The sequence below is a fragment of the Sciurus carolinensis genome, chromosome 1, assembly GCF_902686445.1.
Source record: "Sciurus carolinensis chromosome 1, mSciCar1.2, whole genome shotgun sequence".
In the NCBI taxonomy this organism is placed as follows: domain Eukaryota; kingdom Metazoa; phylum Chordata; class Mammalia; order Rodentia; family Sciuridae; genus Sciurus; species Sciurus carolinensis.
The window spans coordinates 161,125,259-161,147,284 of NC_062213.1; the positions used below are offsets into that span (position 1 = coordinate 161,125,259).

General features: G+C 37.6%; 1 protein-coding gene across 1 annotated transcript in view; it reads left to right on the top strand.

Moving 5' to 3' along the window:
* Positions 1 to 12,718: 12,718 nt before the first annotated feature.
* Positions 12,719 to 22,026, top strand: part of LOC124966849 (cytochrome P450 2J2) — a 42,998-nt gene continuing 33,690 nt past the window's right edge. The window contains exons 1-2 of the mRNA XM_047528609.1: positions 12,719 to 13,004; positions 20,990 to 21,152. Coding sequence (XP_047384565.1) covers positions 12,795 to 13,004; positions 20,990 to 21,152 — 373 coding nt within the window. The 5' untranslated portion in view covers positions 12,719 to 12,794. The remainder of the gene's footprint in view (positions 13,005 to 20,989; positions 21,153 to 22,026) is intronic.

Genomic DNA, 22,026 nt, shown 5'->3' on the forward strand with positions numbered 1-22,026 from the left:
AAACCCAATGATAGCATGGCAGAAGAAATGTCAGAAAGGGAGTTCAGAATGTACATAATTAAAAAGAACAGGGAAGCAAACAAGGAGACGAAGAGCAGATGCAGGCATTGAAGGAGGAGATGAAAGAGCAAATGCAGGCATTAAATGATCGCACCAATCGACAGTTAAAAGAGCAAATATGGGAAGCAAAAGATCATTTCAGTAAAGAATTAGAGATACTGAAAAAAAAACAAACAAACAGAAATCCTTGAAATGAAGGAAACAATAAACCAAATTAAAAACTCCATAGAAAGCATAACCAATAGGATAGAACACCTGGAAGACAAAACCTCAGATATTGAAGAAAAAATATTTAATCTTGAAAACAAAGTTGACCAAACAAAGAAGATGGTAAGAAATCATGAGCAGAATCTACAAGAATTATGAGATATCATGAAAAGGCCAAATTTAAGAATTATTGGCATTGAGGAAGGCTTAGAGAAACAAACCAAAGGAACGAATAATCTATTCAATGAAATAATATCAGAAAATTTCCCAAATCTGAAGAATGAAATGGAAAACTAGGTACAAGAGGCTTATAGGACTCCAAATACACAAAATTACAACAGACCCACACAAAGGCACATTATTATGAAAATACCTAACATACAAAATAAAGACAGAATTTTAAAGGCTACAAGAGAAAAGAATCAAATTGCATTCAGGGGGAAACCAATAAGGGTATCAGCAGATTTTTCAATCCAGACCCTAAAAGCTAGAAGGGCCTGGAACAACATTTACAAAGCCCTGAAGGAAAATGGATGCCAACCAAGAATCTTATACCCAGCAAAACTTACTTTCAGATTTGATGACGAAATAAAATCCTTCCATGATAAACAAAGCTGAAAGAATTTACAAAAAGAGAGCTGACGTTACACAACATTCTCAGCAAAATATTCCATGAGGAAGAGATGAAAAACAATGATGCAAATCAGCAATGGGAGGAATTAGCCTAAAGAAATAGCCAAATAAAGGAGAAACCAAGTCATGTCAAAAAAACAAAAATGAATCAAATGACTGGGAATACAAATCATATCACAATCATAACCCTGAATGTTAATGGCCTGAACTCATCAATCAAAAGACATAGACTGGCAGATTGGATTAAAAAGAAAAATCCAACAATATGCTGCCTGCAAGAGACTCATCTCATAGAAAGAAATACCCATAGACTAAAGGTGAAAGGATGGGAAAAAACATACCATGCAAATGGACACAGCAAAAAAGCTGGAGTATCCATCCTCATTTCAGATAATGTGGACTTCAAGTCAAAACTAGCCAGAAGGGATAAAGAAGGACATTTCATACTGCTTAAGGGAAGCATAAATCAGCAAGACATAACAATCATAAATATCTATGCCCCAAACAGTGGCTCATCCATGTACGTCAAACAAATCCTTCTCAATTCCAGAAATCAAATAGACCACAACACAATAATACTGGGTGATTTTAACACACCTCTCTCACCACTGGATAGATCTTCCAAACAAAAATTGAATAAAGAAATCATAGATTTCAATAACAAATAAATAATTTTGACTTAACAGACATATATAGAATATACCATCCAACAAAGAGTGAATACACTTTCTTCTCAGCAGCACATGGATCCTTCTCTAAAATAGACCATATTTTATGCCACAAAGCTAATGTTAGCAAATACAAGAAGATAGAGATACTACCTTGTATTCTATCAGATCATAATGGATTGAAATTATAAATAAATGAAAGAAAAAAAAAACTTCTCCAACACCTGGAGATTAAATAGTACACTATTATATGATGAATGGATAACAGAAGACATCAGGAGGGAAATAAAAAAATTCTTAGAAGTAAATGACACATTATGTCAAAATCTCTGGAACACTATGAAAGCAGTACTTAGAGGAAGATTTATTTCATGGAGTGCATTCAACAAAAGAAGAAAAAATCAAAAAATAAATGACTTAACACTACAACTCAAAGCCCTAGAAAAAGAAGAAGAGACCAACACCAAAAGTAGTAGAAGGCAGGAAATAGTTAAAATCAGAGCTGAAATCAATGAAATTGAAACAAAATAAACAATAGAAAAAATTAACAAAATAAATAGTTGGTTCTTTGATAAAATAAGCAAAATTGATAAACTCTTAGCCACACTAACAAAGAGAGAAAACTCAAATTACTAAAATTTGGAATGAACAAGGAAATATCACAACAGACACGAGTGAAATACAAAACATAATTAGAAGCTATTTTAAAAATCTATACTCCAATAAAACAGAAAATCTCAAAGACATCAACAAATTTCTAGAGACATATGAATTACCTAAACTGAACGAGGAGGACATACACAATTTAAATAGACCAATTTCAAGTAATGAAATAGAAGAAGTCATCAAAAGCCTACCAATAAAGAAAAGTCCAGGACCAGATGGGTTCTCAGCCGAGTTTTACAAAACCTTTAAAGAAGAGCTCATTCCAATACTCCTCAAAGTATTCCATGAAATAGAAGAGGAGGGAACCCTCTCAAAATCATTCTATGAAGCCAATATCACCCTGATACCTAAACCAGACAGAGACACATCTAGGAAAGAAAATTTCAGACCAATATCCTTAATGAACATCGATGCAAAAATGCTCATCAAAATTTTAGAAAATTGCATACAAAAATATATTAAAAAGATAGTGCACCACGATCAAGTGGGTTTTATCCCAGGGATGCAAGGTTGGTTCAACATTCGGAAATCAATAAATGTCATTCACCATATCAACAGACTTAAAGTCAAGATCACATGATTATTTCGATAGATGCAGAAAAAGCTTTTGATAAAATACAGCATCCCTTCATGCTCAAAACACTGGAAAAAATAGGGATAGTGGGAACATTCCTTAACATTGTAAAGGCCATCTACACTAAGCCCATGGCTAATATCATTCTAAATGGTGAAAAACTGAAAGCATTTCCCCTAAAAACTGGAACAAGGCAGGGATGCCCTCTTTCACCACTTGTATTCAACATTGTCCTTGAAACTCTAGCCAGAGCAATTAGACAAAAGAGATTAAAGGGATACGAATAGGAAAAGAAGAACTCAAACTATTCCTAGTTGCTGATGACATGATTATATATTTAGAGGAACCAGGAAATTCCACCAGAAAAATTTTAGAACTCATATGTGAATTCAGTAAAGTAGCAGATTACAAGATCAATGCTCATAAATCTAATGCATTTTTATACATAAGTGATGAATCTTCAGAAAGAGAAGTTTGGAAAACTACCCCATTCACAATAGCCTCGAAAAAAATAAAATACATGGGAATCAATCTAACAAAAGAGGTGAAAGACCTCTACAATGAGAACTACAGAACACTAAAGAAAGAAATTAAAGAAAACCTTAGCAGTTGGAAAGATCTCCCATATTCTTAGATAGGCAGAATTAATATTGTAAAAATGGCCATACTACCAAAAGTGCTATACAGATTCAATGCAATTCCAATTAAAATCCCAATGATGTACCTTACAGAAATAGAGCAAGCAATCATGAAATTCATCTGGAAGAATAAGAAACCCAGAATATCTAAAGCAATCCTCAGTAGAAATAGTGAAGCAGGTGGTATTGCAATACCAGAACTTCAACTGTACTACAAAGCAATAGTAACAAAAACAGCATGGTATTGGTACCAAAATAGACAGGTTGATCCACAGAATAGAGGACATGGACACAAATCCAAATAAATACAATTTTCTCATACTAGACAAAGGTGCCAAAAATATGCAATGGAGAAAAGATAGCCTCTTCAACAAATGGTGCTGGGAAAATTGGAAATCCATATGCAACAGAATGAAACTAAACCCCTATTTCTTACCCTGCACAAAACTCAACTCGAAATGGATCAAGGACCTCGGAATCAGACCAAAGACCCTTCATCTTATAGAAGAAAAAGTAGGTCCTAAACTTCAACATGTCAGCCTAGGATCAGACTTCCTTAACAGGACTCCCATAGCACAAGAAATAAAAGCAAGAATCAACAACTGGGATAGATTCAAACTAAAAAGTTTTTTCTCAGCAAAGGGAACTATTAGCAATGTGAAGAGAGAGCCTACAGAGTGGGAGAAAATCTTTGCCATTCATACTTCAGATAGAGCACTGATTTCCAGAATATATAAAGAACTCAAAATCTCTACACCTAGAATACAAATAACCCAATCAACAAATGGGCTAAGGAAATGAACAGACACTTCACAGAAGAAGATCTACAAGCAATCAACAGATATATGAAAAAATGTTCAACATCTCTAGTAATAAGAGAAATGCAAATCAAAACTACCCTAAGATTCCATCTCACCCTAATTAGAATGGCAATTATCAAGAACACAAGCAACAATAGGTGTTGGCGAGGATGTGGAGAAAAAGGTACACTCATACATTGCTGGTGGGATTGCAAATTACTCCAGTCACTCTGGAAAGCAGTGTGGAGATTCCTCAGAAAGCTTGGAATGGAGCCTCCATTTGACCCAGCTATCCCACTCCTTGGCCTATACCCAAAGGACTTAAAATCAGCATACAACAGAGATGCAGCCACATCAATGTTCATAGCTGCTCAATTCACAATAGCCAGATTGTGGAACCAACCTAGATGTCCTTCAATTGATGAATGGATAAAGAAACTCTGGTATATATATATACAATGGAATATTACTCAGCCATAAAAAAGAATAAAATTATGGCATTTGCAGCCAAATGGATGAAATTGGAGAATATCATGCTAAGTGAGATAAGCCAATCTCAAAAAACCAAAGGAGGAATGATCTCGCTGATAAGTGGATGATGACACATAATGGGGATGGGAAGTGGGCAAGAATGGAGGAAGGAAGGACTATATAGAGGGAATAGAGGTGTGGGAGGGGTGGGGGAAGGGAAAAAATAACAGAATGAATCAAACAACATTACTCTATGTAAATTTATGATTACACAAATGGTATGCCTTTACTCCATGTACAGAGAAACAACATGTATCCCATTTGTTTACAATAAAAAAATAAATAAATAAAAGGAAAAATAATATTTTTAATGTAACTTAAATTGTACACTTGTACAATTTAAGCCCTATCAAAAGTAAATAAAGCTGGAGATTATAAAGGAACGGTTCTTGTGTGGGAGTGCCTAATAATAAGGATCACAAAGTACTCTAGAATTGCAAGTTTATCCTGAGGTAATTTGAACCTGTTCTCCCAGACCTACCTACATTGACGAACTATCTACATGGTAACCTCAATGTAGGTACATTAAACTCCATCTGTTTTTCACTGATATGAGTTACTGTTTTTGTGGTTATCAGAGAATGACTGAAATACTAATTGTTTTTGTGCTAATTGATCATAGAAAAGTAATGCTTTGTCTTGTTTATTGTTGTCTTAGCATGATCCCTGCCCTATGTGTATCTTGTCCAGTTATCTTCCATCTGCCACTGTAGAACTCTGGGCTGTTCTAATGCTGAATACCCTTAACTGTCCACAGCCCACCTGATAGAGAACAAGGACTTGGGGTTACTTCCCCCAACTTTGCCCTCCAGCAGGAAACAGCTTGGTGATATCATCTTCCATATTTCCATAGAAATGGAATATAGAAATTGACAGTGGGGAAATGTAATAGTGGTCCACTTTATGCTTTGAATATAGCCCTTGCTGCTATGCCACTGCAACTTATTTTTTAAATGGACATGTTTTTTCTCTTCCTCTCTATCCCTGTTCCTCCCTAATTTCTCCCCCTCCCTAATCTGAGGCAAAACAGGATTACCTATCTTCCCAATATTAGGCAGATTTATCTGTCCTTGAGTACACAACCACCAGAGGAATGAAGTAATCCAGACTTTGGGGATGGTACCAGAAGACCTCAGAATGACTGGCTTCCAAATTAACAAGTGAGTTATATCTCCAGCAGAAAACATGTGGAATGTAGCCTTTGAATCACCTCTTTAAAGGCCCCCTGTTCCTGCTGTTGGGCAGAAATCACAGCCTCTGGAACAGGCGTTCCCTGTGTTTGTCCTTTGCAAGCAAAGCAATAAACCTTCTTTTTTCCCTTCTCTCAAAACAAACGAAAAGTTATGATAAGCCAAATTTATTTCCATTAAAAATAATAAAACAATTTCTTTTTAGACTAAATCCTTAAAAGCATTCAAATAATAACAGTTATGTCTTCTTACTGTCTTTGCTATTTATGAAAATCCTCTTGGTCTGTAGGGTTCAAAATAACTATTTTAACAACTGTGTTTGTAGAGTTAGTGTCCCAGAAGACTGCTGGTCATCTTAGCTACCAATGCCCCACATTAGGAATCATGTGTTATTAACCACTGGTGCTTCCACATTACTTCCTGCTGAAGGAGGTATGTGTGCCCTTCACTTATAGAAAATGGGTAAAGGATGCTAGTTGTTCCTGCATTATTTATTCCAGAATATTTTTAATTGAACAGTCTCTCTCTCTCCTGGTGATGACAGGGGCAGCTGACACCCCTGCAGCCACACAGACTGCCTGGCCTTTCCCAAACTATGCTGAGAGGAAGGTGAGAGTCAAACCAGAGCCCACACCGTTACCCTCTTACTAGGAACTGAAGGAGGGCAGAAGACCCGGCTCTCCAGTCACACACAAGGCCCAGCACTCACCTGGCTTGTACATAGTGCTACTGCATTACAATGAGCCTTGTAGGACACTATTGTCCCTAAGCTCCCCTGGGGCCAGCCCACTGTGGAAGGATAATTTCACTGGAAGCAGAATTCTAGATTGATGAGGTTTTTCTTCCAACAAATTAAAAGTTCCACTCAACTCTCTTCTTTTTTGCATGGTTTCTGAAGAGAATTCCAATGTAGCTCTTATCCTTTTTCCTCTAAAGATAAGATTTTTCTCTCAGACATCTTTCAGTATTTTTTCTTTGTCTTTTATTTTATGCTATTTGAATAAAATATTCCTAAGTATAGGTTTTTATCATTTACCCTGCTTGGTGTTCCATGAGCTTCCTGAACTATGATTTGGTGTCTGTAATTAATTTTAAAAATATCAATAATTACTCAAATATTCCTTCATTTCTTCTCCTAAGATTTCCATTATGTGTGTTATAATTTGCACAATTATTCCACAACTCTTAAATACCTTTTTTAAATTATTTTTTTTTCCTATTTCTACTTCAGTTTTGAGAGTTTCTTTTGACATTTCTTCTTGTTCATTGATTCTTTCCCTTACTCTGCCCAGTTCATTGATAAGCCCATCACAGGTATTCTTAATTTGTAGCATTTTCTTTTAATTCTTTCTTAGACATTCTATCTCTCTGTTTACATGAGTCAACCATTCTTTTTTGTTGTCCATTTTTTTCATTAGGGCCTTTAGCATATTAATTATGGTCATTTTAAATTCCAAGTCTAATTTCAAAATTTCTACCATATCTAAATTTGGTTCTGATACTTGTTCTCTTTCTTCAAACTATGTTTTTTGTTTTGTTTTGTTTTTGTCTTTAAGGATGCCTAGTGATTGTCTGTTGAAAGTCAAATGATATGCTCAGCAACAAGAACTGAGGCAAATATGCCTTTAGTGTGAAGTTTTATGTTGACCTGGCTAAAAACAAGGTTGTTCTTGCTGTTTGCTATAGGGCAGATGTCAGAGATTAAAGTTCCTCTGCTCTTGTTTTTGTTTCCCCTGTTGTGTTTGGGTTTTTCTAAAGACTCCTTAAGTTAGATATGCAGTAGTTTTAGTTCTATGTGCATATTATCATAGAGGAACTCCTCTGTTATGGTGGTAATACATGGCATATTAGCCAGGGTTCACAGAATGGACTAGATACATCATTAGGAAATGAGATTTATGAGATTATCAGAGTCATTCCACAAAGACTGTAAGCTGGAGAGCTGGGGAAACCAATAGCTGATCAGTCCCTCAGAACATGAGGGACCAATTTTGTCACCCCAGTGTAGTGTGAGTCCATGTTCAAAGGCTGTAGAAACTGGTGTCTTCAGTTCATGGATAATACAGCCCCCCAAAACACACTTGCTCAAGAAGAACTGAGTTTTCACATTCAGACAAACTTTCCCCATCCTCTACTCTTGTTCCAACTAGGTCCCCATCCTATCAAACTGTGCTTCCTACATTCAAGACCGGACTTCCCTCTCAATTCATTGATCCATGTGCCAATTATCCCTGGAAATACTCTCATGGACATACACAGAAGTGTACTTTACCAATTGTATAGGTGTCTCTCAATGTAGTCAATTTTTACAACCAAGGTTAACCATCACAAGTGGAAAAGGGGGAAGCATTCCATGGTCCCATAACTAGGTCTCTCTTTTCGTGACCCCATGTTCCTGAGAGTGACCTTCATAAGTGCGTCACAATGCTCCCCCACCTTAGGTAAAACAGGAAGGCTAGAGAGAGCTATGGTTATTGATTTCCTTTTCCCAGGGTCAATTTGATTCTGGTAAAATAGTTTCCCTTAAAGCTGGGCCTCATTAAAAGGAGAATGCCCCGAGAATTTTTAAAAGGGGCTACTTTCTTCTTCCCCTGCTAGAAACTCTATGATATTTACTATGGACTTGGTACAGTACTGGATGTAAAAATTTTAAAAAGTGTGAGGAACCCCTAAAACAAGACTTATCTAGAGATTTCAAACTCCAATGTTTATCCACACTGTAGTTCAGAAATTCATCAATTGTGGTTTAAATTTAAATTTACAACTTACATTTTTATTTAAATTGCTGTTTAAATTTTCCCTACCCTAGTACTTGTGACTTCCGCTCCCGGGCTTATGATTCATTAACCTGTAATTGTCTGTATTCACCTGTGTGCCAGTTTTGAGGGTAGCAGCTACCCTGAAATCTCAATTCCCTGATGGATCTAAAGAGTTGTTGATTTTCATGCTTTTTGGCTTTTTTCTTTTTATGAGGAAAGGATTGGTGGCTACCAAGTCCCTTATATGCTGTACTATGATATTCACTGTGGGACTCTGCAAAGTCATCTTTACTGATGCTTTTTATATTAAGAGGAAAATGGAGATGAAATATGTATTAGTGCTATCTTTTATACTTGCATCATTACCTTTGTAATTTGTGTTTCATGTGAATTCTAATCACCACATAGGATCAGTTGCTTTCAGCCTAAGGACTTTCTTGAATATTTCTTATAAACCATTTCTGCCAACCATAATTTTTTTCAATTTTTTATTTGTTCTAATTTTGTTTTTCAGTTGCTTTTTTTTTTATTCTGAGGATGTTCTTTTTTGCTTTATTTTTTTAAATAAAATTATGCTGGGTATAAGTTTCTTGGATGATGTGCATGCATGCATGTGTGTGTGTGTGTGTGCGTGTGCGTGTGTGTGTCTTTCAGTACTTTGATTATGTCATCCCACTTCCTTCTGGTCTCTATCTTTCTGATTACAAGCACGTTGTTAACCCTATTGAAATTACCTTGTGTTACCTGACCTATTTTTCTCACACTGCTTAAAATGGTTTTTCTCTTTTTGTTTTCCAGCAGTTTTAGTATGAAGTATTTATATGTGTATCTTCCAAAGTATTTATATGGACTTCCAAATAATTTATTTATCCTACTTGGAGCTTGTTGAGTTTCTTGGAGATATAGGTTAATGTTTTTCATTGAATTTAAGGAGTTTACTGCTATTATTACTTTTCACATGTTTCTGCTCCTTTTTCTCTGTCATCCTCTCTGACAGTCTGATGACAACATATATGGTGATGTGTCTAATAGCATCCCACATTTCTCTGAGGCTCTTTTCATAATTCTTCATTCTTTTTTTAAAACTTTATTTATTTTGATTCATGGTACACAAATGGGGTACAACTGTTGTTGCTGTGGTTGTACATTTTCTATATTTTTCAGGTTGCTTCTATTTGTCAGTCTTTCTCCAAGTTTATGGATTCTGTCCTTTTCCTTTTTTAATCTATTGCTGATCCCCTCTTGTGATTTTTGTTTAAATTTCAGTTATTGCATACTTTTCAACTGCAGAATTCCAGTTGGTTATTTTTTTTTTATGATTTCTAGCTCCTTATTGATATTCTGTATTTGATACTTTACTTATTAACCATGATTTCCTTTAATATTTGGACATATTCATAAGTAAGTTGCTTTATTTTCTTTGTCAGTCATATCTGGCATCTGTCAGTCATATCTGGCTCACTCACAGGCAGTTTCAGGTGCTTGCTTGCTTTCCTTTGTTTGGGTTACATTCTCTGGTTTCTTTATATGACTCATGATTTTTATTAAACTATATATTTTAAGTAAAGTAGCAATAATGGTCACAGGTTTTCCTCCAAGGCTTCTGTTGTGGTTTGCATTTCCATTTATTTAGTAACTTGGTTGGTCTAACTAATTTAGTGAAGCTTATTTCTCCTACAGTTGTAAAGCCTCTGATGCCACTCCTCTAGGGTACAGACTTGGATGTGCTCAGTCACAAAGACATGGCATTGATTTTAGCAGAGCCCTCTTTGAATTTTTCTCTTTTTCTATTAAGCATCTGCCTGTGCATTACACTCAGTTGCTAGTCTCATGGACTTCCAATTAATTGCTCTATTATTTTCAACAATGCCCTGGGGAACAAATTGTATTACAGCCTGACCCAGTTAAGATTGGGGTCCTTCTCAGGCCAGTCTTTGAGCTTTGTTCTGGCCTCAAGAAGGCTCTTCTTAGCTATCTTTTCCCCTGATTGACCCTGGAAGACTTCTAGCTAGTCAGAGGTTTAGCTGTTGTTTACATGGAGCTACCAGCCTCCTCTTAATTGCCTACCACTCCAATCTCTATTGTGTAGGGCATTCATGTCTGATCTTTGTGGCTAACCTCTCCCAGTGTCAGAACTAAGTTCTATAGACACACTGGGATGAAGCCAATCTGGCCCAGTATTCTCATCCTTCTGAGATAAAATTCCTGCCCTAAAAGTGGAGGCCAGAAGGAGGAGGATATTTCCAGACCTCTCGTTAGAGCTTTTGTAGCATGGAGTTTTGGGGAAGGGTATGAGAAAAACTGACAGCCTTTCCCTTTCAGGGAGATACTGCATCTTTTAACTGGGATTTAGGGAAAGTGTTCTTGGCTACACATGCCTAGAACAGAGCTTCCGGCACACTGAGATGGGGCCTTGGGAAAGAAAAGAGTGATGGCTTAGACTCTGGCTGCTTTTTACAAAAGCTTAGTAGATTTTTAAAAAGTAAGTTTCATTTGCTCTATGCCCTTAAATTAATGTTCAAAGACTCAAAGTGGTTGAGATTTTATAAGTAATTTTTACCTATCATGATTATTTCCACAGGAAGAGGGTCAGGAGAGTCTTCAGGGTGCCATTATGGAGTCATTGCCTTGCAGCATTGTTTTTAATGCAAAAAAAAAAAAAAAAAAAAATGAAAATGGAAGGCGTGAAAAACAAACAAGTGCCCACTGATATGGAAATGAGCAATGATTGCCTAGCTGTCAAATTGAATGAATTAATTTCATATGTAGCATGCAGGATAATAACACATAATACAGAGCTTAACATTTTAAAACAGTTGTAGAAAATTTCCTCTAACATATGTAAATTTTAGAAGCATCCTATGAATGCATAGCAACTGTATTTAAAATAGGAAATTTTGGACTGGAAGGATACAAAGTAAGCTCTAACTACTACCTCACCTTCCTCTCCACTTTGGAAAGTTAGGAAATTCTCCTTTTTTTTTTTGAGGAAAAAAAAAAAAAGGCAGAGTGTGTATTTTTACATTTAGTACATGAATAGTATTCCAGAACTATGCTTCAGATTTTAAATATCTCACAAATGGTGAGACACACAAGTAGGCACCACTGGATGACATGTAAGGTTGGCTCCTGGAATCCTAACACTCTGAGGGATCTTCACAGGACAGACCAAAAAGAAAAAAGACTAAGACATTCCTTAAACAAGTGTTATTTAAATTCCTACTGTGTACTATACTCAGTGCTAAGAGCTTTAATGTAATGCTTTTTAATCTTCAAAACACTTTCAAATACAGGACCTTGCTTAGATGTGTTTCAGACCTGTAGATTCTTTTATTCACCATGTATTTAGTACTTAGCCTTAGTACTTACTCCGTTTCCTCAACTGCAAGATAGAACAAGATAATTTCCTGCATGATTCTGTCCAAAGTGATTTATGTGAAGAGTGCTTTATGTGCTTTTTTTGACATATATTAAGAAGTCAACAAATGTTGGATGCTGCTGTCACTTCTGTTTACCAGACGTGGTTCTAGTCACAAGGTGAGAGGGTGTTTGAAAAACACCTCAAATGCTTGTGGCGCTGAGATGCATAACCCGAGAGAATCATAACCCAAGAACCTCAAAGGTGTCCCAGAAAGGAGGACTTTCCAAATAGAAAAGAAATCGGTCCTAGCCGTGTTTTCCGAGTGTGTTGCGGGTTCTCCCAAGAACCTCAGCTCCCAGGATTTTCTCGTCTGAGAACTGGGCAGGGAGGGGGCGGGCGAGCCGGGGGAGGGGTGTGGCGAAGGGTAGGGAGGGGCGTGGCTTGGCGTGGCAGCGGTCTGGAGAGAAGCGGGCTGGAGCGGGCGAGGGAAGGAGGGGCGAGGCAGAGGCCGGGCAAGGGCGTGGCGTGGCGGAGGGCCTGGATGGAGCGGGGGCGGGGAGAGTTAGGGGCGGGGCGGGGCGGGGCGGGGCTGAGGGCAGGGGCGGGGCAGAGGGCAGGGGCGGGGCGGGCTACACTGACAGCATCCGGCGGTTACAGGAGCAAAATAGTTTCTTTGGTTCGCAGAAAAGCCGGCAGCGATCCGAGCCATGCTCGCAGCGGTGGGCTCGCTGGCGACCGCCTTCTGGGCTGCGTTCCATGCCCGGACTCTGCTGCTGGGTGCTGTCGCCTTTCTGTTCTTTGCTGATTTCTTCAAAAGGCGGCGCCCAAAGAACTACCCGCCGGGACCCTGGCCCCTGCCCTTGTTTGGCAACTTCTTTCATGTGGACTTTGAGAATTCGCACGTGGCAGTTCAGCTGGTAGGAAGGGGCAAAGGTGTCTGACTATGGCTCAGTGCTAACCCTAACATGCAGGACAAGGGACATTCTGGGGACCCGGGGCGAGAGAGATGGGTGACTGGGCCGCTCATTCTGCTGACCTGCTAAATCCCACTTTGAGCTTCGTTTACCTTGCCAGTCAACTGGCATCATTCTTTCTACCTGCCCTTTATAGTGGTGGAGGAGATTTAAATATTTGCTATTTAAGTGTGCTACCTGTTACCTTTCTTAACATGCTTAGTTGTTTTCTTCTTAAACATTATTGAAATCCTTTTTTTCATGTAATGTCATTCTTAATCCCTGGTAATTTTCTTTGCCCTAACTTTATTTGATATAATACAGTCATGTCAGCTGTTTTTTGATTAGTGCATGAGTGATGTATGCTTCTCTATTGTCTTTAGCCAACTTATATCATCGTATTTGAAATGAATTCTTTTAGACATCATGTACTTGGTTCTTTTTTTTTTTTATTATTATGCCTATCTCTGTCCTTAAATAGGTGAAGGTAGGACATTTCTTTTAATGTATATATTGATATATTAGGATTTAAGTCTACCGTTTTATTATTTTTTTTCTGGGTTGTTCCTTGCTGTTTTTCATTCTCATTTCCCCTTTCCTGTCTTTCTGTGGGCTACTTGGACACTTCTCTTATAATTCAATTTTTATTCATCTGTAGAGTTTTGGAGCATATCTCTTTGTTTCTTATGTGATTGCTCTAAATATTATGAGCTGCATAAGTAGTTTATCAGACTTTACCAGTGCCAAAATTTTCCACTTCAAGTGAAAGATAGACATAGTATAACAATTTAGGACCCTTTACCTTCACACTTTCTAATTGTGTTCAATATTATATTTATATGCACTAAAAACCACATCAGACAATATTACACTTTTGCTTTTCAGTGTCAGAAGAAATTTTGAAAAAGCAAGAATAGTGTACTGTATTTATCCATTTATTTACACAATTTGTATCTTTTTCTTCATTTCTCTTGTTCCAAGTTTATAATTTCCTTTATGATGTGAATAACTTTCCTTAGCTATTCTTTTAGAGCTGGTTTGCTAGCAGATAATTCTCTTAACTTTCCTTCATCTCAAAATGTGTTTATTTCACCTTAATTTCTGAAGTCTGTTTTCACTGGACATAGAGTTCTAAGTCAACAGTTTCTTGGAGGAAGAGTTTTCTTGGAAAATGGAGACAGAAGGGAGGTACCCCTCAGAGTAAGGTAACCTCTCCCTTTCTTCAGAAGTAGAAGTCAGGGATCTGAACACATCTGTACCACAGGAAAGAACAGCTCCTTATTGTAGGAGAAGGTGGAGATTACAATTATGTCCTTTAGGGAGTCTCTACTGCAGTTCAGGGGTGAAAGTCACAATTCTGCAGAGAAAGGGTACAAGGAGAGGGTGAAAGATGAAGTTACACTATGTCCTCCACTGCAGCTACACCCTTTAGATGTGAGGAAAGCCACATCATCATGGTATTTGCTTCCGGGACACAGAATTAGAAAGACTCCAATGTTTCTGTCCTGTTATGCGCCTCTTTTCCTGGTGTTTTGGCTAAAAACAGTAGGATTTTCTTGGAGTTTTGTCTCTGTTAATTGGTATAAATTAAGAAGTTTGATCTGTCCTTCTTCTGCTATTAAGATAGATGTGACTAGAGAGGTTAAGTGCTTATGCTAATGTCACAAAACTGGCCTAGTTATGAGTTGCAATTCCGTCTACTCAGGAGTCTGAGGCAGGAGGACTGAAAGTTTGAGGCCAACCTGGGCAATTTAGTGAAACTCTGTCTCAAAATTAAAAATGAAAAATGGATGGAGATATGACACAGTGGTAGAGCACCCCTGGCTTTAATTCCCAGTACCACAAAACAAAACCAAGCCTGGCTAATGATGAAACTGAGACTAGGATCTTAATTCCAACCCAATGATTGTTTTTGTCACAATTTAGGTTTTATTTTATTTAGGTTTGCATTCTTATATTTCTGATGTAAAGCACATGAAATTAAATGGCATAATTTAGTAATAATATTATTAAATTTATCTTCATGCAATTGGGGAACATTAAGTATTAACAACCTGATAAGTCTTTTTTCACATTTTTTTATTGTGCATTATATAGTTGTATATAATAGAACCTGATAGGTCTTGGATCAGAATATTTTTGTTCCTTTTCACTTAACCTTCATGATAGTATAAATGTTAGGTCTCATCTGGTGGCTTTTCCATTTTACCACTGAGTCAACTGAGAACAAACAGTATTGTGATTTTCCCAGGTTATTTAGGGGATAATGGCAAAACAAAGGCTTGAACCCAAGAGTATTTCACTTGACTTAAAACTTATTCTCACTGGGCACAGTGGCTCCTGCCTGTAATCCCAGTGGCTTGGGAAGTTGAGACAGGAGGATTGCAAGTTCAAAGCTAGCCTCAGAAAAAAACGAGGTGCTAAGCAACTCAGTGAGACCAAGTCTCTAAATAAAATACAGAATAGGGCTGGGGGGTGTGGCTTAGTGGTTGTGTGCCCCTGAGTTCAATACCCAGTACCAAAAAAAAAAAAAAACTTATTCTCTCCTATGCTACTTACCATGCCAGGCACAGCCCAAGACAGTGTCTGATGAAGAGAGTTGTATGAATTCTGGTAACCCAAATGGATACTAGAAAATGGTATCACTGTGGATCGGAAATCCTGGAGATAATTTTTGTAGAATTTTGGATAAATTGGACTGAATTTTAAAGGAATTTTTGGCAAGTGACTGAGTGGATTAAAATGATAGGATATTTTAAATGGGGAAGTGGCATGAACCAAAACACAGTGGGGGCCTGTGAAGAAATTGGCCTGTTTGTGTGGCATGTGGGGGACCTTTGCTTTCCCTCCCCCTTATACTTTGAAAACTCTCCACCATTGCTAGATGGCTTATTATAGGAACCTATATGTAAATGAAAGAAAATCTCATTGGGCTAAAGTGGAAGAACTGTACATAAGATGGGTAAATTTATTAGTTAGCATGCATAGCAAGCTGCTTATAACAAAGAGATCCAAAATACAATGGTGTAAACAGGACTGAAATTTCTTTCTTTCCTACAAAAGAGTTCAGATGTAGGCAGGAAGTCCAGGATAGAGAGGTTGCTTTGTACCACAATGTCATCCAAAATCTCCAATTCCTTCTATGCTGTTGCTCTGGTCCTTCACCAACACCATCATGTATGAGTTCCGGCCCATGAGAAGCAGGAAATGAAGGTGGTGAGCAAGCAGCTTTCATTTAAGGCTTTGACCCAGAAGATGCACTCATAACCACTACTCACATCCCACTGGTCACACCTAGAGAGGCTGGGAGATATATTTTTTAAATTTTTTTATTCTAATTAGTTGTACATGACAACAGAATGCATTTATACATTTTGATAGATCATACATAAATAAAGTATAATCTCTCATTTTTCTGATTATGTAAAATTTTGATGCCAGCTAAAACCTAGGCAGCTCTATCACTCAGAAAAACAGAAAGAAAATATCTTCTTCCCTTCACTGAAGGATGAGACCTCCAGAGGGTACTCTAAAGAGCCCAAACTTTATGCCTGCTGGCTATGTGCTAAATCTCTCTGCCTCTTTTTCTGAAAACTAGGGATACTTTATGGGTTATTATAAGTTTATGAATATCATGTTATTGCCAGGATGCCTAGCTTGTAGATGGGCTTATTTCTGTATTTCTATATTTTTTCTTTTTCCCTCTTCTTTCAAAGCTTATAGAAAAGCCAGTTGTTGGTTGCAGGCAGGGCATCATTTATTTGTCTTGATTGTTGGATGAACCCCATCAGCCCCTTCTCTGGTCTCTGTCCCTCCATTCCTTAGTTGCTATTACCAGAGCCCTCTTCCTAAAATATACTCCATGAAATATTATTAATAATAGTTTCATTATTAATTTCATTATTATGGGTACTTATTACAATAAAAAGGGAACTAGTAATATTCCCTGTTTTATAGAAGTAGAAACCAAGATACATAAAAGTTAAATAATTTATCTCTAAATTCACAGGAAGTAAGAAGCAGACATGGATGCAAACAGGTTGTGTGATTCCGAAATTCAGACTATTAGCACACTTCACCTCTCCTATTAAGATATCTCCAGGCTCCTATTACCAAACAAGATCCCAATAGTTCACTCCTGTGTCTAGAGACTACCATGGCAACCATCTTCCTTGGCAACTGGGAAAAAACTCTTTTCTCTGTGTGCTTCTGAACTTTTCCCCATCAAATAACTTATGGACAGAATGGTAACAATAAGAACTTATTTTTTATCTGAATGCTCCATAGGATTGTGAACTTCTTGAAGTTCAGGACTTATTGAACCCCCCAGCACAGGGCCTAGACCTCCAATAGAGGTCATGGTCTTAAAGGAACCTCTTAGTCCAGTCAGACAGGGTGACTCCTTTTTCTCCAAACACCCACATTTTCTGCCTTTGCATTTGTATGTGCAGTTCCCATAACACAGTGTCTCTTCCTTCATACTGCATGCCCTTTTGCTGGTATCCTTACCTTCACTTAAGATCTGACTCAAATACCATTTTCAATATCTGGCTCAGGTATTCTTCCATATCTGAAGTGGAAATTCATCTCTTCCTGCAATACTTCACACTTCTCTGCCAGAATCACAGCATATATCACCTGCTAGGCAGTACACATTTTTCTGTACAGTCGCCCTTTCCCAAAAAACCATTATGCTTAGCAAGAGTAGACAATCATGCACAACTATATTCATGTGTACAGTGTTTTACTAGAGAGCAGATTCATGACATACACTAGACTTCCAGACTTTACACTCAAAAAGTTAAAAACCACTTTTATAAAACTTCATTTCTTTAGGTTTCTCTTTTTTTTTCTTTATGGGATAAAAATGTTTTTTAACTATAAAACCAACACATAAACATTGAGGGAACATTTTTAAAACACAATTTGGCAAGAGAGAGACTTTTACCCCTCCTGTGCCCACCCTCCCATCACAACACACACTCACACACACCACATTCACATACATACACTCATACACTCAGCAATACTTCTATAGGACTTTGGTATATATATTTCCATATTTGCACATAATAAAAATAAAATTATATACGTAACTTTTTACTAGAGTTTCTGTGTATCAATAGGAAAAATGTTGAATATCCCATACAAAGATGTTTGAAAGACAGGTGATTAAAAAATACAACATGTAGACAGAAGTTTAAATGTTAAGCCTGAGAGAAATAAAAAAGCTGCATGCACTTTTGTTCTCATTGGAATGATACACACAAATACACACACACATGCACACATGTGTGGTTTGGTGCAAGTGAGAACTCAGAAAGACACTCTCTCACCTGCTGTTGGAAGTGTGAACTGACACACAGGTCCTTTTACTTTTCCTCTTTTTGTGACTTTGTTCTTCTGTTTCTTAAGTTTAAGGACTTAGATGAAGTAGAACTTTGGTCATAGTAGTTCTACTTCATAGTAGTACTACTTTGGTCATAGTAGTTCAATCTCTTGTCTCACTAACCCTTCACTTTAATTTTCTTTATTTGAAACATTCATTTTGCTACACCGTATTTTTTAAATGCCTGATTCTATACTTGGAGTTTTTATTCCTGCTATTGAATTTCCTGTCCCCATTGCTTTTATTTGTCTTTTATAGTTTCCATTTCAAAACTTTTTCTTTTTTTTCATTTTCATTTCTCATCTTAAGCCTATTTTTGCCTTCCTAATCATCTTATTAATTTTAACCTCTTTTGTTCCTTTACTCTCTGTTTTTAAAATTTCTCAAATGACTTGTTTGATGCTATCCATGGAAAAGTTAGCTCTGTCTATGAATATCTCAGATGCCCTCTGGATCATTCAATCCATGCATTGAATTGGCAGAGAGACTGAGTGCATTTAAGAATTGCTGAAATCAGTACTAGAGCTCTAGGAGGTCAAATGTGACCTATCCATGTTTACATTGTCGATATGTGACCTATCCATGTTGTTAAATTGTCGATAATGCCATAAAAGTTTTTGGTCCAGCTCTGTTGAACAAAAATATACATGGGCAGAGAACTAGTAAAGATGGAATGCTGTAGTTCAAATAGTATTATTGGAGGGCTGAATTGCTCCCAATACAAGTTAGATTCTAGATTATATACATTGCCAGTTAGGAGTCTTTTAACTTAACTTGAGATTTTCAGCTAAACCTTAAAAAAAAAGCTCTTCATTTAAATTCTAAATTAGTCAAGGAATCCTTGTAAGGCTTCAAAACTTCATCAAGATGAAATAAAAAGTTCGCTTGTGTGGACCATTATTACCATTTCTTAGGAGAAATGATTTGTAAATTCTTGACTTTTCCTTACTAGCAAGACAGGATAGACTGCTAGAAATGAATGGAGATTAACAGAGGATTCTGGATCAAAAGAAAAATGGAAGGACTAAGTTCAGGCTGTTTGTCCCTAAGGTGAACACAAGATAGTGGAATGATACTGAATCCATTGAGTCTGCTCTGATAGAATCAATATAGATCCATGGCTTTAAGAGCATCATAGTGGAATGTAAGTGTGGGGGTGGAGATGAGGAGGAAGGCCACAGATAATTACAGGAATTGAGCCTTTCTGTCTGGTACTGCTGCTGCTGCTGGATAGGATCCAGGCAGACAAAAGGCAGAGGGAGGGTCTACTTAGCATTCATTCTTGAATAGACAGGTTGAAAGGAACTTTGATTAATCATCATACTCTATTGTCTAACCATGTTTGCACAAACTTGCACACTTGTGCATATTCATTCCAATCAAATATTCTCTCTCCCTCTTACCTCTTACCCCACATCTCTCATCCTCCCTTTCCTTCTCACTTTCATTCTCTTACTCCCTCCAAACTTTTCCTAGAGTCATCCCAAGTTCACATCTCTATCCTCAAATCTTACAAAATGTTTGGCAAGTTCCCTCTACCACTAAATAGCTTTGTTACCTTGCTACATCACTTGGGCTACAACTCATTTTTCTCTGCTGAAAGATGAAGAAAGTCCTTACTACCATAGAGTGACCATTAGATGAGTGAAATAAAACATGAGAGATGCCACCCCCAGGGAACACAGCTGTTTCTGACCTTGAGCGCCTTCCTCCTGCACCTCAGTGTGCTCCTGTCCTCACTATCACCCTGAGGGTGCATCCACATTCCTCTACACACAGAGCTTGTTTATTCCTTGGAGACGTGTGGGTGGCTGTGTGCCTGGAACCAGAGAAACAAAGCGCCTTTCATATTGCTGCTCTCATTCTTCCTCACAGAACCTTGGGAGGGAAGGTTAATTTTCTCTTTTATAGCTTGGATGCTGAGGCTCAAAAAGTGAAGCAAATTTCCCAAGAGCCCACTGTTGGTGAACCATAGAGCCAAGATCCTCCCATAGCTCCAGAGCTAGAACATTTCTCCATACCCAGCCTGCCCCCTTTAATGCACTTTCTGTTACCAAGCACATGTTGAGGAAGAGGATTTCTCCCCTGGTTACTGATGTTTTGATTTATCTTAGTAAAAGTGAGGAAGATTTACCTTCCTAAATTCCATATTTGCAACACCAGCCTTACACTAAATATACCCAGTCACTTTTGGCAGGTCAGATATGTTGTATTTTCTACCTTCACTAGATTCTAGGATGCTTCAGGTTAGAGATCTTGTTTATTTTAGTTAGCCGTATCCTTATGCCTTCTTTTAGTGACACATGATAGATGCTCACTGTATTCATGTTGGTTGAATATATGAATCTGTGTTCATAAGGAAACTTCTAATCCTACAGTGAACTAAATTTAAGTTTAGCTGAGAAGAGGGGAAAAAAATTCAGAACCATTCCCAGCAGACTATGATGTGTGTGCACACACACACTCCCCTCCATATGAGCCCCTTTAGCTTCACACATGCCCTCTGTCCCTGGACACATAGACAAGTACATATTCAACTATGACTATAACTGTTTTTCAGTTGGTGAAAAAATATGGGAATATTCTTAGCCTGGATTTTGGCAACCTGTCTTCAGTGCTCATAACTGGACTGCCCTTAATCAAAGAAGTCCTTTCTAACACAGACCAATACTTTGTGAACCGCCCTCTAACCCCTCTCCGAGCACGTATCTTTGGGAAAAATGGTAAGTTTATCAACTCCTGTAAGGTGTGCATTTGAAATACTATGGTCTTTTCACAGTGTCTCTGTGCATGTAATTTTCCAACATTCCCTCATTACGAAATGCTTGCTATTAAAGGAAACTGGATGCCCACATTTCCTGCTTGTAAACACCCTCTCCAAAGATTTATCTGGATGGGTCCTGATACAGATTTGGGATAAACCACATGTCCTGCACAAACTGGATGCTTTGATAATGAAGTAACCCCATCACCCAATTATAGCAGAGGAAGAGGCAGGGTGCCCTTTCTGTTTTCCCATGCCAAACCCCTCCCCGTAGGAATATGGATGTGGATCTGCTTCTTTCTGCTGCTGCCTCTTTTTTCCTCTCATTTCTTATGCCCTATCTTGAGGATATCTTGAGCCTTCCACTTCCTGGTCAAACAGGTTGGCATAAATACTTAAAATTGTCATTAAATAAACACAAACATTTAAAAGTTGAAACCAAAACCTCAGATCTGTTAATGACCTTACCAGTTTTCAGATGCTTCCAAATTCCTCTTTGAAATATTCTATCAATTAATTCTACATCCATCCACTGTATTACTCGCCACCTGAGGAACAGTGTTAGGCATAAGTGGTATAACAGTGAGGAGAGCAGATAAAATCCCTATCCTTATGTGATTCATTCTGTTCAGAAAAACAGTATCGTTTACCCATAATGATTAAAAGCCTTTTGTGTTATGATGATAAGTGCAGAAAGCACTTATTTGAAGTGTAGTCCTGGGAATCAGGAAAAGCTGCTGTAAATAAATGACAATTCATTTAGTAACATAAAGAAACAATCAGTCAAAGGGAATAGAATGTGAAGGGTCCCCCAAAGTGAGAAGGACAGGGAA